At 42.5% G+C, this 16,248-nt stretch overlaps 1 protein-coding gene across 1 annotated transcript in view; it reads left to right on the top strand.

The window, feature by feature from the left end:
- Window positions 1–16,248, top strand: part of relt (RELT TNF receptor) — a 68,358-nt gene that overhangs the window by 31,025 nt on the left and 21,085 nt on the right. Inside the window, exon 6 of the mRNA XM_072577083.1 lies at window positions 1,958–2,212. Coding sequence (XP_072433184.1) covers window positions 1,958–2,212 — 255 coding nt within the window. The remainder of the gene's footprint in view (window positions 1–1,957; window positions 2,213–16,248) is intronic.

Raw genomic sequence — 16,248 nt, 5'->3', positions numbered from 1 at the left:
TCTGTCAGCAGTTTCGCCCTCAGAATATTTACATTTGGACAGACTATAAATTTATGAAAGACATGTTGAAACCTCATCGTAAAATTCCATTTTAGCTTTCCTCGTCATGTTGCCTGATGGAGAAGCTGGTAGATCTTTGTTAATTTTCGTCACATGCTTTCGACTGATCTGCTGCCTTGATATGCATTGTAGAGGAACTCAATGGAAAGGATAAGAATAATTCAACCAAGTGAAAATAAAATTTAATTGCTACATTAAAATTCTGAAACCTATAAACAATTTAGATATCTTCCAATACTTGCCAATTCTAGCACATTTCCTTCTCATTCTGAAGATATTGACACCTCGCTGAGGTGATGTTTAATGAGTCCTAACTCCTGCCTGTACATCAGACAGGTACCTGACCTTCATTGTCAGGATTTTGTCCTAGCTCAGATCAGCCTACCCAAATATATGACCTTCTAGTCCACACAGCTCATATTCACTTGATAAGCTTGTGGACTTGGCATTTCATCTTTATCCTCCTATAGTAATTCGCATTCACAAACAAAGAATTGGGTTGTTTATGATCACAGCCTACAGAAATGACCCCAAAATAACTTGAAACACTACTCTCTGGAGCAACCCAGCAGCTGCCACTTACTACTTCTGCTCCCTGACTTGGCACAACTACACACAAGGATCTAATGATCCAAGTGTTGATGGACATGATTGTTTTCTTTTAGGCGACACAAGTGATTCTCAGCAGGAATCAAACTTTTACGAGACTTACGCCAAGTACAGTGTCCAAAAATACTCGCTAACCACTCCATTCTGGTAACCCCTTATGCCTGCTTCAGTACTGTGGCTGCAGTGTTCAACACTGTGATACAAACTGCACAAAACATAGAACTTGGAGAATATTCTTTGTATTGTTGATAACAGCAACACATCAAGTAAGGATATAAAGCAGGTTCTCATTTCTCTCACTGTACTATTAGGTTCCTTATTAAAATGTCAAGTGATTGCTTAATTCTTCCAGCTTGTGCAATTTAGTGAATCTCTTTATTGATGTGGTGATTTAACCATGTACGGAAAAATCAATCCAAATTCAAAAAGGAAACATGATGCACGTATTAATGTTTCAACAGCAATTGTTATAAAGTTCTTTCATGGTCTTTGCTGGTACCTTTGACCCTATGACAGTGCAGGAACAGTGATATAGTTCCAGATCAGGATCGTGAATAGCTTGGAAAGGAACCTGAAGGTAATGGCATGTGTGTGCCTGCTGCAGTTATCCTTCTAAATGGAAGTGGTTGTGGGTTTGGAAAGTATTATCTAAGGAGTCGTGGTGAATTTCTGCAGTGAATCTTGTAGCTAGTATGCACTGTTGTTACTAATTGTCAGTGGTGGCGGGAGTGAATATGGTGCCAGTAAAGTAGGCTGCTTTGTCCTGAATGGTGTCAAGCTTCTTCAGTGTTGTTGGAGCTGCACCCATCCAGGCAAGTGGAGAGTATTCCATCACACTCTTAACTTTGGATGGTGGACAGAATTTGGAGAGTCAGGAGATGAGGTATTCACTGCAGTATTCCTAGCCTCTAACCTGCTCTTTTAGCTGCTGTATTTATATGACTAGTCCAGTCAGTTTCTGGTCAATGGTAACTCCTTAGGATGTTGATAGTGGGGGGGAATTCAGCAATCTCAATGCCAATGAATGCCATGGCAAAATGGTTAGCTTGCTTGTAAGATCCAAGGAAAAATGTCGACTGAAACTACATTGTTCAAACCAGAAACCACAAATAAATTATAAACATACATCATGGACATGTCCTATAATTTACATCATAGCAATGCTGGATGATTAAGCAAAAAGGTTTGTCATACATAAGATAATCTAACAAACGTAAATGCACAAATCAATTACCTTGATGTGTACTGTAAGATAAAATTCACAGAAAAATATTTTTGTTTTTATTAGGTGTGTATTCTCGACTTTTGCGTATGGCAAGGGACATCCGGACTGCACATCAAGCGAATGTCTCAAAGTCTTCCAACGCCAGCAAGAAGGGGACGCAGGAGGGGAAGCACACTGAATATGCTGTGTTAGCATTGGTGCCAGTCTTCTGCATTGTAGGATTGCTTGGAATTCTCGTCTGCAATTTCTTGAAGAAGAAGGGGTATCGCTGCACCTCAGAGAAAGAAGCTGATGAGGAGAGCTCCACTGCGAAACTTGGTAAAAAGAGAAAGTATCTTGAATATGCCTTTTATCTGTAGGACGTTTCTTTTGAGTTTGCATTAACTGTGCTAGCTTCATGTGTGTTGGAAGTTGCAGATGTTGCATATAATTTCCATACTTCAAACGAGTGCTAAGGCATCCGATATGACAGGTGCTATGTGCATGGGCATTCCATACCAGATAGCAAAAGAAATAATCAGGCCTCCTTATTTGCAAATGCTTGTTTGGTGCATTGTTTTTCTAAATTGATATTCCCAGCAGCAGTTACATCAAAGAAAAATAAGGCTACATGCAGCCCACCCAGAAGCAAAGCCTTTTGTCCAATACTGGGTGGCCTCTGGGTTTATTAGTTCCATTGCAGGGGTAGATCTCCTCGCCTTGTTCTTACTTGTAGACTGGCACAAACCAATTTCTAGACCATGGTATCTCTCTTAAGAGCGGGTGGCATTCCTGTTTTTGTACGTATGATACTTGCACTATTTGTCACCTTCAGTATCAAAATTCATTTTACTCAAATGAATTCCTTGGAATTTTTGTTACCATGTGAGAGGCGCTCTGTATGATTGCAAGTATGTTGATGATGTTATTTGGTAAAATATTGGGGTTGGATTTTGCATTGCAGACAGGCTCCCTGCACCCTAGTGTTCATGCCAACGGCAAGCCTGCTTCCATTTGGTCGGCATGCCCGGCTTCAATTTTTCAGCCAACTGGTGTTTAATCATTATGACACGAGAGGAGTCTCCGTCTCTTCAGGATGAGGTCCCACCTCATAGAACTGCTGATCATTTAGCGACCAGCAGCTCTGTAGGGCTAGCAGTTGCAGCGCCACTGAGGGTAGTGGCAACCTCTAGTACTGCAGCTGAGCCAAGGAGGAGCCTTTTCACGATGGACTCGGTTTGCCCAGGAAAGTCTCGGATCTTGCCCGTGGTTGGGTTTGAAAGTTTTGCCTATGGGTTTGGAGTAGGTGGCATGTTGAATAGGGTGGGAAATAGTTTGCTGTGGGGTTGCACAAGGAGAGGGAGAATTGTTGGAAAGGCCTCCAACTGGGACCCAGAAATGTGACCACCTGCATATGAAATTGGTGCACCGCTTGTATTTACATAACTTCCAACCCTGCATTGTTTTGATGCTATCATAACCTACTTAATTTAAATGGGTTACTGCCTGCATTAAAATGATATGGACACAAATTTAAGCGAAGTGCTTAAAAATAGCACAAGACTCACCTTGCTGGGAAGGAAACATTAATGAGCAGAAACTATAAATATATCACTTTCCTGCTTTAAATCATTAACAAAATACAAACATTAGATGTTGGAACTGGTTGATCCATCTTTAAGTATCTGTATGACGAGAAAGTATGTTGATACCTTTCATCAGAACTGAAAACTAAGGGAAACAAGCAACCTTTTTTAAAAAAAGAGAAATTAGATTAGATTCCCGACAGTATGGAAACAGGCCCTTTGGCCCAACAAGTCCACACCGACCCTCCGAAGAGTAACCCACCCAGGCCCTACATTTACTCCTGACTAACACTATGGGCAACTTAGCATGGCCAATTCACCTGACCAGCACACCTTTTGGATTATGAGAGGAAACCAGAGCAAACCTGCACTGACATGGGGAGAATACACAAACTCCACACTGAGTCACCCAAGGTAGGAATCAAACTTGGGTCCCTGGTACTGTGAGGCAGCAGTGCTAAACGCTGAGCCACCAATAATCAAGATTTATTTAAAGAGACAGTTGTTTGACACAGGGAATGGTCCAGGAAGAGAACGTTGCATGCTAAAGGAAAATTGATGCTTCAGCAGAGTAATGTTAAAGGATGACAATGAAGCAACAGAGCAGTGGGATTTGCTTCAAATCACCAGAGACCAATCATCTTTCCTGAGCTGGCAACTTCCATTCAATTTCATGATTGAGAAAAGGACAAGGAGAGAGTTCTGTCAAATTAAAAACCTGTTACTAAAGAGATTATTGCTCAGGGGAAACATTATCAGCAAGAAACAGCATCATAAGGAAAGGAGGAGGAAAGACTAGAATTGTGGTTTCAGCTCAAGGTAAAGCTATTTGGATTCACAGCATTCATTCCCAGTGCCAAATACTTATAGGGTCATACAGCACAGAAACAGACCCTTCAGTCCAACCAGACCATGTCGATCATAATCCCAAACTAAACTAGTCACACCTGCTTGCACTTGGCTCATATCCCTCCAAACATTTCTTATTCATGTACTCAGTTAAGTATCTTTTAAACATTGTAACTGTACCCGCATCCACCTCTTCACACATGAACCGCGCTCTCTGTAAACAAAATTGTGCCTCTTTTTAAAATGTTTCTCCTCTCACCTTAAAAAATATGCCCCTAGTCTTTAAATTCCCTATCCAAGGGAACAGGCACCTGCCATTTTCCTTATCTATACTCCTTTTTATTTTATAAACCTCTCGAAGGCTATCCCTCAACCTCCTATCTCCAGTAAAAAAAGCCCTAGCCTATTCTGCCTCTCCTTATAACTCAAACCCTTCCTACCTGGCAATATCCTGGTAAATCTCTTCTAAACCCTCTCCAGCTTAATAATATCTTTACCAAACTGAGACTGAGTTGTCCTCAGGAAGTATTTAAGAATGATTGATTTATGCGTATACAATGTCTCACACCTGGGTGGACTCTGCTAGCCAACCGTGACACAGAGTTGTTGTTTTCAGAATGTCAATGCTGTGATTTATTCACAGCTCCTCCTTGATCTGACACTGTGGTGACTGTCGTTCCTGAGAGAGCTGTTCCAGAAAGGGTTCGAGATGCTGGGTATCGTCAGGCATCTTGGCTGTTTCATGCAAAGTGTTTAACAGCCACCATAAACTAAAGCAGAAGTAGAGGTCACATAACTACAGTAGGCCACATAGTACTCTATCTACAAATAGGTTTCTTCAAACAAATTCATTTCATAATAAAACAAAAACAAATTTGTATGCTGTATCCTTTGTAGCCACAAGTTACTCAATATTCCAAGCTACCCAATATCCGTGGTCATCAAAGAAAATGGTCATTAACAGGATTGTGTGTTAATTTTAGTTAGTCCTACCTCTGTCAGTCTCTGCACATTTATTGCATGCATTATCTTCCACTTGTGTAGATCTTCTATTGGGAAGTGTGGATGCTTGTCTGGTGTCTAGGGTCCTTCTTCAGGGGAGTATCATTTCCATGGCATGTGCTGTTGTGTTTGTAACTGTTGTTGCTGATCCATTTCCAATGTTAGGGAAGTGTGGACCTCTGGGACTGATGGACATTTTGTACTTTATGCTGATGATGAGATCACATCTTTTGATCAGCTGGCTGTAGTGAAGGAACAGCTTCTTTGATTGTATGTGCGTCTACAATTGTGATGATATATGAGGTCATTCATATCTACTGCAGATGGCCGAGGTCACAACACCTGGTACACAAGTCTTCAATTTAATCCTTCTGTTGTTCAGATTCATCTGCTGAGTTCTCTGTAGTGATTGCAGTAGATTTTAATTGTCATCTGTGATGCCTTCCATTCTGAGTTCATAAACTATCTTGTGCTGTCTGAGTTGATACTCTATTTGAGCAGTGAAAATGCCAAATGGTGTGGACAAACTACTTGTATCTGCCAAATAGCATCCATAATCAGTAAGTTTGCAGATGATCCAAAAATTGGTAGAGTGGCAAATAGTGAGGAGGATAGCTTTAAACAGGAAGAGAATTGGTCAGATGGGCTGACCAGTAGCAAAAGGAATTCAATCTGGATAAATCTGAGGTGATGCACTTGATCAGGACAAACAAGGCAAGGGAATACATGCTGAATGTAGGACCCTGAGAGACACCAAAATCAGAAGGACCCCTTGGTTTGCATGTACACTGATTCCTTAATAAATCAGAGTTTCCTTAGCTTTGCAACATTTTGCAATGGTGGTCAGTCATTGAGTAGGTTTGCAAGAGACTTCCAATGGCTTTTTTTAATGAAAGCACAAAGCTTTCTGCACAAAAGCAGAAAGAAAACTATTTGAAATGGTTTACTACAAATATTAGAAATAAAGATTCAACCTTTTTGGTCTTAAAAACAATCTTATACGGAAGACACTGAAAATTTAGTAGGTAAAAACAATGACTGCAGATGCTGAAAACCAGATTCTGGATTAGTGGTGCTGGAAAAGCACAGCAGTTCAGGCAGCATCTGAGGAGCAGTAAAATCGATGTTTCGGGCAAAGGCCCTTCATCAGGAATACAGGCAGAGTGCCTGAAGGGTGGAGAGATAAGTGAGAGGAGGATGGAGGGGTGGGGAGAAAGTAGCATAGAGTACAATAGGTGAGTGGGGGAGGGGATATAGGTGATAAGTCGGGGGGTGGAGGGTGGAGTGGATAGGTGGAAAAGAAGATAGGCAGGTAGGACAAGTCATGGGGGCAGTGCTGAGCTGGAAGTTTGGAACTGGGGTGAGGTGGGGGAAGGGGAAATGAGGAAACTGTTGAAGTCCACATTGATGCCCTGAGGTTGAAGTGTTCTGAGGCGGAAGATGAGGCGTTCTTCCTCCAGGCGTCTGGTGGTGAGGGAGCGGCGGTGAAGGAGGCCCAGGACTTCCATGTCCTCGCAGAGTGGGAGGGGGAGTTGAAATGTTGGGCCACAGGGCGGTGTGGTTGATTTGTGCAGGTGTCCCAGAGATGTTCCCTAAAGTGCTCTGCTAGGAGGCGTCCAGTCTCCCCAATGTAAAGGAGGCCGCATCGGGAGCAACGGATACAATAAATGATATTGATGGATGTGCAGGTAAAACTTTGATGGATGTGGAATGCTCCTTTTGGGCCTTGGATAGAGGTGAGGGAGGAGGTGTGGGCACAGGTTTTGCAATTCCTGCGGTGGCAGGGGAAGGTGCCAGGATGGGAGGGTGGGTTGTAGGGGGGCGTGGACCTGACCAGGTAGTCACAGAGGGATGGGTCTCTGCAGAAGGCGGAAAGGGGTGGGGAGGGAAATATACCCCTGGTGGTGGGGTCTGTTTGGAGGTGGCTGAAATGTTGGCGGATGATTTGGTTTATGTGAAGGTTGGTAGGGTGGAAGATGAGCACCAGGGGCGTTCTGTCCTTTTTACGGTTGGAGGGGTTGGATCTGAGGGCGGAGGAGCGGGATGTGGATGAGATGTGTTGGAGGGCATCTTTAACCACATGGGAAGGGAAATTGCGGTCTCTAAAGAAGGAGGCCATCTGGTGTGTTCTGTGGTGGAACTGGTCTTCCTGGGAGCAAATACGGCGGAGGCGGAGAAATTGGGAATACAGGATGGCATTTTTGCAGGAGGTAGGGTGGGAAGAGGTGTAATCCAGGTAGCTATGGGAGTCGGTGGGTTTGTAAAATATGTCAGTGACAAGTCGGTTGGCATTAATGGAGATGGAGAGGTCCAGGAAGGGGAGGGAGGTGTCAGAGATGGTCCAGGTAAATTTAAGGTCAGGGTGGAATGTGTTGGTGAAGTTGATGAATTGCTCAACCTCCTCGCGGGAGCATTAGGTGGCGTCAATGCAGTCATCAATGTAGCAGAGGAAGAGGTGGGGAGTGGTGCCAGTGTAACTACGGAAGAGCGACTGTTCTACGTAGCCAACAAAGAGACAGGCATAGCTGGGGCCCATACGAGTGCCCATGGCTACCCTATTGGTCTGGAGGAAGTGGGAGGATTCGAAGGAGAAATTGTTAAGGGTAAGGACCAGTTCGGCCAAACGAATGAGAGTGTCGGTGGAAGGGTACTGTTGGAGACATCTAGAGAGGAAGAAACAGAGGGCTTGGAGGCCCTGGTCATGGCAGATGGAGGTGTAGAGGGATTGGATATCCATGGTGAAGATGAGGCGTTGTGGGCCGGGGAAACGGAAGTCTTGGAGGAGGTGGAGGGCGTGGGTGGTGTCTCGAACATATGTGGGGAGTTCCTGGACTAGGGGGATAGGACAGTGCCGAGGTAGTTAGAAATGAGTTCAGTAGGGCAGGAGCATGCCGAGACAATGGGTCGGCCCGGGTGGTCAGGCTTGTGGATCTTGGGAAGGAGGTAGAACCGGGCAGTGCAGGGTTCCCGGACTATGAGGTTGGAAGCTGTGGGTGGGAGATCTCCTGAGGTGATGAAGTTCTGTATGGTCTGGGAGATAATGGGTTGGTGATGGGGGGGGTGGGGTCATGGTCGAGGGGACGGTAGGAAGAGGTGTTCTCGAGTTGGCGTTTGGCTTCAGCGGTGTAGAGGTCAGTGCGCCAGACTACCACTGCGCCCCCTTTATCTGCTGGCTTGATGGTGAGGTCGGGGTTGGAGCAGAGGGATTGGAGGGCTGCACGTTGTGAGGGTGAGAAATTCCTGATGAAGGGCTTTTGCCCGAAACGTTTATTTTACTGCTTCTCGGATGCTGTCTGAACTGAAAATTTAGTGAAGGGCCATTTCTTCTTCACTTTAAAGTCCCTTGTTCAGTGGGCAGGGCTGTACTTAGTTTCTTTCCAGCATACATCTGTATTAACTCAATGCTTTCTTTAGTTGATATCTCTTCGTATGACTCATAAAGAAACTGTTAACACAGACTATTTACTCCTTAGCATTTAATCTCCGAGCTCCTATATTCAACAGCCTTATAGGAAGTATGACTCTCTGACCCTTTTAAAGTTTTAAATCCTTGAGCTTTTCTCTTTCTAACCTTTGAGTCACTCAGAACTTCTTTTCCTCTGCTATGTCTGATTTGGAAATAGCTAAACTGTACTGCTGATATTTCGGACCTGTCTCATATTTCAGGGTGGCATTGTGGCTCAGTGGTCAGTACTACTGTCTCACAGCACGAGGGACCTGAGTTCAAATTTCCCCTCAGTTGACTGTGTGGAGTTTGCACGCTTTCCCTGTGTCTGCGTGGTTTCCTCCTGTAGTCCAAAGATGTGTAAGTTAAATGGATTGGCCATGCTAAATTGCCCGTGGTGTCCAGAAATGTGCAGGTTGGGTGGGTTAGCCGTGGGCAATGCAGAGTTATGGGGTTGGGAAGAGATGTTGGCCAGTGGGCTGAATGGCTTGCTTCCACACTGTAAAGATTCTGTGATTAGATTGATTTTCCAGGTTCCTTGTTCAGTGGAATTATCGCTATTCTGCCTGCATTCTAATTGTTGCTCTGTGTTGTTCTTGGTAGTGGCCACATGTCAACAGTGGGCAAGGTGCTTTGACCTTTCAATAGAAGGGGAGGGAGGTGCAATGTCCTTTTTTGATCTTTGGTGTGTGCGTTATGCTGCCAACTTACCGTTTGACTGACTGTGCAGCTGCAGCTTCTGTATTTGTCTTTTGAAGTGAAGCATATCTGCCAACTCTCCTGTGCCAAGCCTGGGAAAATTTGCTAATTTTATTTACTAATTTAGACCATCCAGGAAAGGGACCCTCTGTCTGTATGCTCCCTGAAGCCCCACACATGCAGAACCAACATCTAGATTCGCTCGTGGGATGAGTGCAATCAGTATCCAAACACTTGGGAATGCCGCACAAACCAGAAACATTTATGAAAAATAAGCAGTTGGCAGCTGTGCTTACTGTAGGTCTTCCTTCAGTAAACTCTCTATGAAATGATGAGAGGAATAAGCGTCTGACCCATGGAAACACTCTGCTGCAGTAGCTGCACATTCAATCTTTGTAGCACACGGTCTCTGTTGAAGTTAATCTGCTGCCTTTTTGCATAATAGATAGTCGGAGTAATAGGTAATTGAACTGTTGCTAGTGTTCGAAGTGTTTGTTTCTACAGCTCCAGTCAGCGAAAGACTTGCTGAGCTGAATGGTCGAATGGAATGTAGTAATTGTAGAGTCCTACCATGTAATTATTTTCTGAATCAAAGTTGGTCTGCATGCTGATATTAAATTGAATCCTTAATCTAGTCCAACTATCTATTCTCTTTTACGATCATTAAAATGTGGTGTATTATGCTGAATGCTTGTTAAGTTTTAGTTCCTGCTTGCTAACCATAACTTTAGTGGAACACAGACAAGTGTTGACATCAGCTGCTAGAGGATGCATTGTAAATCTGTACAACTTTTGCCATGAGTCATCAGGTTTGAGAATGCATGCCGCATGACTGCAAAGTGTTCACATGGGAGATGGTTCATCTTCTGTCCCCTCTTTTCCTCCACCTCCAAATCCTACCCGTTAACAGTTATAGAGTCAGAGAGTCATACAGCATGGAAACAGATCCTTTGGTTCAACCAGTCCATACCAAACATAATCCCAAACTAAACTAGTGCCACCTGCCAGCTCCTGGCCCATATCCCTCCAAACCTTTCCTATTCATGTACTTACCTAAGTGTCTTTTAAACATTGTAACTACGAATTCCTCAGGGAGTTCATTCTACACGTGAACTATCCTCTGTGTAAATAAATTTGCATCTCATGTTTTCATTAAATCTCCCTTCTCTCAACTTAAAAATATGCCCCCAAGGCTTGAAATTCTCCATTCTAGAGCAAAGACACCTGCCATTAATCCTATCTATACCCCTCATGGTTTTATAAACCTCTACATGGTCACCTCTCAACCTCCAATGCTCTAATGAAAGATGTCCCAGCCTATCTTGCCTTTCTTTACAACTCAAACCTTCCATACCTGACAACATCCTAGTAGATCTCTTCTGAACCCTCTCTAGCTTAGTAATATCCTTCCTATAAAAGGGCAACCACAACTGGACAAGGCAATCCAGAAGAGGCTTTATCAATGTCCTGTACAAGGTCAACATAACATCCCAACTCCTATACTCAAAGGACTGAACAATGAAGGCAAGCATGCTAAACACCTTTTTATCCATCCTGTCTATTTGTGATGCAAACTTCAAAGAATTATGAACCTGTACCCATAGGTCCCACTGTTCTACAACATTACCCAAGACCCTACCACTAATTGTTTATATCCTGCCAATGTTGGATGTACCAAAATGCAACACTTCACATTTATCCAAATTGAACTCCATCTGCCATTTTTCAGTGCATTGACCCATGTGCTGACCCTATTCCTGGCCTGGTCACAAATGGAGGCTTTTCACTCTCGATGAGGGTTCCATTTCAGAAGGAGAAAGCCTCCTGACAAAAGAAGGTCCTGTGGTGGGGAAAGGAAAGTTGAAGCCAGAGTTGTCTTTTTAAAATAATTCTTTCTTCCCAATTTATTTGGTGTGCTCTGTGGTCACAAGACCATTGTGGAAAAAGAAATTGAATAATTTATTTTGATTTCTTTTCTTCAAAGTTGAAACATTTTCAGTCAATTTACTTCAGTTAATTGTGTTTTTGCAGTACTTGTGGTGTCGAGATTATAGCCATTTTATAAGTTGGCTGAAAGCAATTGAGCCATGGTAACTGCAGTTTGCTAAAATGAAACCAAACGGTCTTCAGCAGGGTTTTATCCAGCTCCAGGGTGGATGTAGTGACCTGATGACTAGTGCAACAAGAGTAGCACTATGCTATTGTCCTCTTTGCCAGGCTAACATTGTTCACTTGACTGCAACATAATCTGTTTTCTTTTGGCCTTTTATATCACTACAGTCTCCAGTCTACTGCTGTTTAAGGAATGATCTGTGAATGATCAAACCATCTCTGAACAAAAAGAAATGTCAGTTGACAAGTTGTAAATTTTAGAGGGCTATTTCAAAGTTTGTGAGAAGATTTGTAGCTCGGGTGCTCATTGTTGTGGTTCTGTTCGCCGAGCTGGGAATTTGTGTTGCAGACGTTTCGTCCCCTGTCTAGGTGACATCCTCAGTGCTTGGGAGCCTCCTGTGAAGCGCTTCTGTAATCTTTCCTCCGGCATTTATAGTGGTTTGAATCTGCCGCTTCCGGTTGTCAGTTCCAGCTGTCCGTTGCAGTGGTCGGTATATTGGGTCCAGATCGATGTGCTTATTGATTGAATCTGTGGATGAGTGCCATGCCTCTAGGAATTTCCTGGCTGTTCTCTGTTTGGCTTGTCCTATAATAGTAGTGTTGTCTCAGTCGAATTCATGTTGCTTGTCATCTGTGTGTGTGGCTACTAAGGATAGCTGGTCATGTCGTTTTGTGGCTAGTTGGTGTTCATGGATGCGGATCGTTAGCTGTCTTCCTGTTTGTACTATGTAGTGTTTTGTACAGTCCTTGCATGGGATTTTGTACACTACATTGGTTTTGCTCATGCTGGGCATCGGTTCCTTGGTTCTGATGAGTTGTTGTCTGGGAGTGGCTGTTGGTTTGTGTGCTATTATGAGTCCTAGTGGTCGCAGTAGTCTGGCTGTCAGTTCGAAATGCTCCTGATGTATGGTAGTGTGGCTAGTCCTTTGGGTTGCGGCATGTCCTCGTTCCGTTGTCTTTCCCTTGGGCATCTGTTGATGAAATTGCGCGGGTATCCATTTTTGGCGAATACCTTGTAGAGGTGTTCTTCTTCCTCTTTTTGCAGTTCTGGTGTACTGCAGTGTGTTGTGGCTCTTTTGAACAGTGTCTTGGTGCAACTTCGTTTGTTTGTGTTGGAGTGGTTGCTTTCATAGTTTAGGACTTGGTCTGTGTGTGTGGCTTTCCTGTAAACCTTTGTGATGAATTCTCCATTCGGTGTTCTCTGTACCATCACGTCGGAGGAATGGGAGTTGGTTGTCCTTTTCTTCATCTCTAGTGAATCGGATTCCTGTGAGTGTGGCGTTGATGATCCAGTGTGTGTTCTCTATTTCTGCGTTTTTAATGATTACAAAGGTGTCATCCTCATATCTGACCCAGAGTTTGGCTTGAATTTGCGGTAAGACTGTTTGTTCTAATCTTTGCATTACCACTTCTGCTATGAGTCCAGAGATGGGTGAGCCCATGGGTGTGCTGTTGATTTGTTCATATATTTGGTTGTTGAATGTGAAGTGTGTTGTGAGGCACAGGTCCAGTAGTTTGAGTATGCCGTCTTTGTTGATAGGTTCCTGTTGTCTGTTCTGTATGTCCAGCAGGTTGGCTATTGTTTCTCTGGCTAGGGTTTTGTCGACATTATCCTTGATTTCTCTTCACAAATGCTGCCAGACCTGCTGAACTTTTCCAGCAACTCCTGTTTTTGTTTCTGGAAATTAGTGAGTTGTTTCTTCAAAGATTAGTTCTGAAAATCACTGTGATTTGACCAATACATTTATAAATCTAAAAAATGTTCAAATTAAGATTTTAAAAAAAGTTGTTTGATTCTTTTGTTAAATTTTATTGCTAAGTTTACATGAAGTAATGAAGTGCTGAAGAGCTTTGTGGACATGGTGGCATATTGGCAATGGCGTGAGACAAGCAGTCAAGATGCCAGGCTAATGTTTTGAGGGCAGACATTCAGCTCTAACCAACAAAAAAAAGTCTGTAATTAAACGTTACATAATAGTAATCATTAAAATATCATCAATTACTATAAAAACCCAATTGGTTCATCAGGGCCCTTTAAGGGAAGAAAATCTGCCTTCCTTACTTGATCTATCACATATGTGACTCCAGATCTATGGCAATTTAGCTGACTTTAACTGCTCTCTGAAACGGCATTGTAAATACAGTCAGTTCAGTTAGAGATTAGCAACAATACTGGCTTTGCCAACAATGCCCACATCCTTTGAAAGAATAAAGGAAAAGAATAATGTTTTCATAAAGTTAACTTTAAAACATGGGATCATGAAGCATTTACAAAAAAATCTTTTCTTTCCTCGTCTGACCACACATTCTTTCAAGAATCTTTTTAGCATTTAAAATGATGAAAACTTCACCATTAGTTACATCTGTAAAGGTATGACCCTGTGTACTACTGACAAATCTCAGTCTCTGGTCTGTAGGGATCTTGTTCTGAATGGTGAGGTGAGCAGTAAAATTAGACTTGCTGCTGGCATTGAGAAGAGAGAGGTTAGGCAATCTCTAATTTCTGCTGAACAATATAAATAGATGAATGTCAAGCTGCAGGGCTCCTCGTGATCAAGGATAGTGCATTCACGTGGGAAGAATGACCACTTTTGCCTAGTTGGGTCAGGAGAGCTGTGGAAAATTCTATGGAATCTATAATCAACCACCATCCTCAGGGGAATAAAGATGACAAAATTGGAGGGAGAGAGGAGATGGGAAGGGAAGGTGTTGATAAAATGCTAGAAACTAAATGTTTGTTTTAAATTGAGTTGCAGGGCTGTAACTTCACAAAAAAGCAGTTTTTGTTTTACAATCACTCATGCTGGAATCCAAGATTTCTAACCTCATCAACATAGATTAAGCAGTGGAAAATATGTAATACCAGAGAATGTTTGTATCTACTTCTGGAACTTAGTAAAGTAATGGACAATTATGAGCGGAGATTCCACAGTTCAGTTTGTAGTTATAATATAGATACTTCTAACTAACCAGTTCAGACTCATTGTGACACATCTGGGGCAGGTGGGACTTGAACCAGATGCTCTGACCTAGAGGTATGGACAGTACCCCCACTCCACGAGAGCTTTGAGCTGTATGAAGGTTCCTGATGAAGGGCTTTTGCCTGAAACATTGATTTTTCTGCTCCTCGGATGCTGCCAGACCTGCTGTGCTTTTCCAGCACCACTCCAATCTTGACTCTGATCTCCAGCATCTGCAGTACCCACTTCCACCTTTGAGCTGTATAGGCTAGCAAAGAACTGGATAATATTGACTGGCATGGTGGTGGAGTTGTAGAAGTCAGCTTAACAGTCCTGAGCTAGAAAGGGAAAATTTATCTACCTTTCATTTCTGCATCTAACTAATTTGTGTTTTGCTGTAAAATCTAATTCCATGAAAATACAGCTGCTGTCCAACCTCACACATAGTTACTTAGGTAGTTGAACCTACCTGGTATCTCTAAATTTAAAACAGAAGGTGCAACAATTCACTCAGTTTTTAAATGCAAATATTTAGCAATTTCCTTAAGTTATCAATGACGTAATGTAGTTGATCAACATTTTGAAATGTGTTTGTGAGAAGTGAAACTCAGTATGACTTCTGTCAAACTCCCATACAGAACTTGCATAAACTCATGTTATTCTTAGGTAATGGAAAATCTAATGGAGGATAGATAATTACTCATTCCTGTACAGGGTCACAATGCAAGAAATAGACTTTTGAAACTCCAGGGTATTATACATTGCAGTCTATGTATAATGGGAAACAAGATACAATGTTATCTTTGCCAACTGCACTCGACCTAAGGTCTTCTGAGCATGAAAAGTTATGTAAAGTTGCAGAGTCCAACTATAATTGTGTAGAATCATAGTCAACAAAAAGCATGGACTTGTCAGTATTACAAGGAGCTAAACGAAAAAATTATTTTCTTTTTTTTCTGAAACAGTTAGGAAATGTTAGATTGGGAACGTCATAGGCTCAATTGGGAAGGAATTTGTTAAGTTTGTACAAGAAAACGTTCTTATTCAATATGTGGATGTACCTACGAGAAAGGGAGCAATACTTGACCTTTTGTTGGAAAAAAAGGTTGGGCAGGTGCCCGAGGTATCAATGGGGGAGCACTTTGAGGCAAGTAATTGTAATTGTATTCGTTTTAAAATACTGATGGAAAAGGATAGAAGTGATCAAAAAGTTAAAGTTTTAATTGGAGTAGGGTCAGTTTTGACAGTATTAGGCAGGAACTTTCAAAAGTTGATTGGGACGGTGTTATTTACAGGTAAAGAGACTGTTGGAAGTGGGATGCCTTTTAGAATGAGATAATGAGAGTTCAGAGACAGTATGTTCCTATTAGTGCGAAGGGCAAGGCTGGTAGGTGAAGGGAATGCTGCATGACTAGCGAGATTGAGGCTCTTGACAAGACAAAGATGTAGGCATATGTCAGTTATAGACAGCTGGGATTGAGTGAATCCCTAGAAGGGTATAAAAGCAGTAGGAGGGAAATCACGAAGGCAAAAAGGGGACATGAGATACCTTTAACAAAAAGGGTTAAGCAGAATCCAAAGAGATTCTATAAGTATGTTAAGGACAAAGGAGGAACTGGGGAGTGAGTAGGGGCCCTTAAAGATCAACATCGCTGTCTACATGTGGAACCATATGGAGATCGATGAGATGCTAAATAAATATTTAATGCGGTATTTTCTGTG

The sequence above is a fragment of the Chiloscyllium punctatum genome, chromosome 9, assembly GCF_047496795.1.
Source record: "Chiloscyllium punctatum isolate Juve2018m chromosome 9, sChiPun1.3, whole genome shotgun sequence".
In the NCBI taxonomy this organism is placed as follows: domain Eukaryota; kingdom Metazoa; phylum Chordata; class Chondrichthyes; order Orectolobiformes; family Hemiscylliidae; genus Chiloscyllium; species Chiloscyllium punctatum.
The sequence above is the reverse complement of the archived record's forward strand: the minus strand, read 5'-3'. Positions and strand labels throughout refer to the sequence as shown.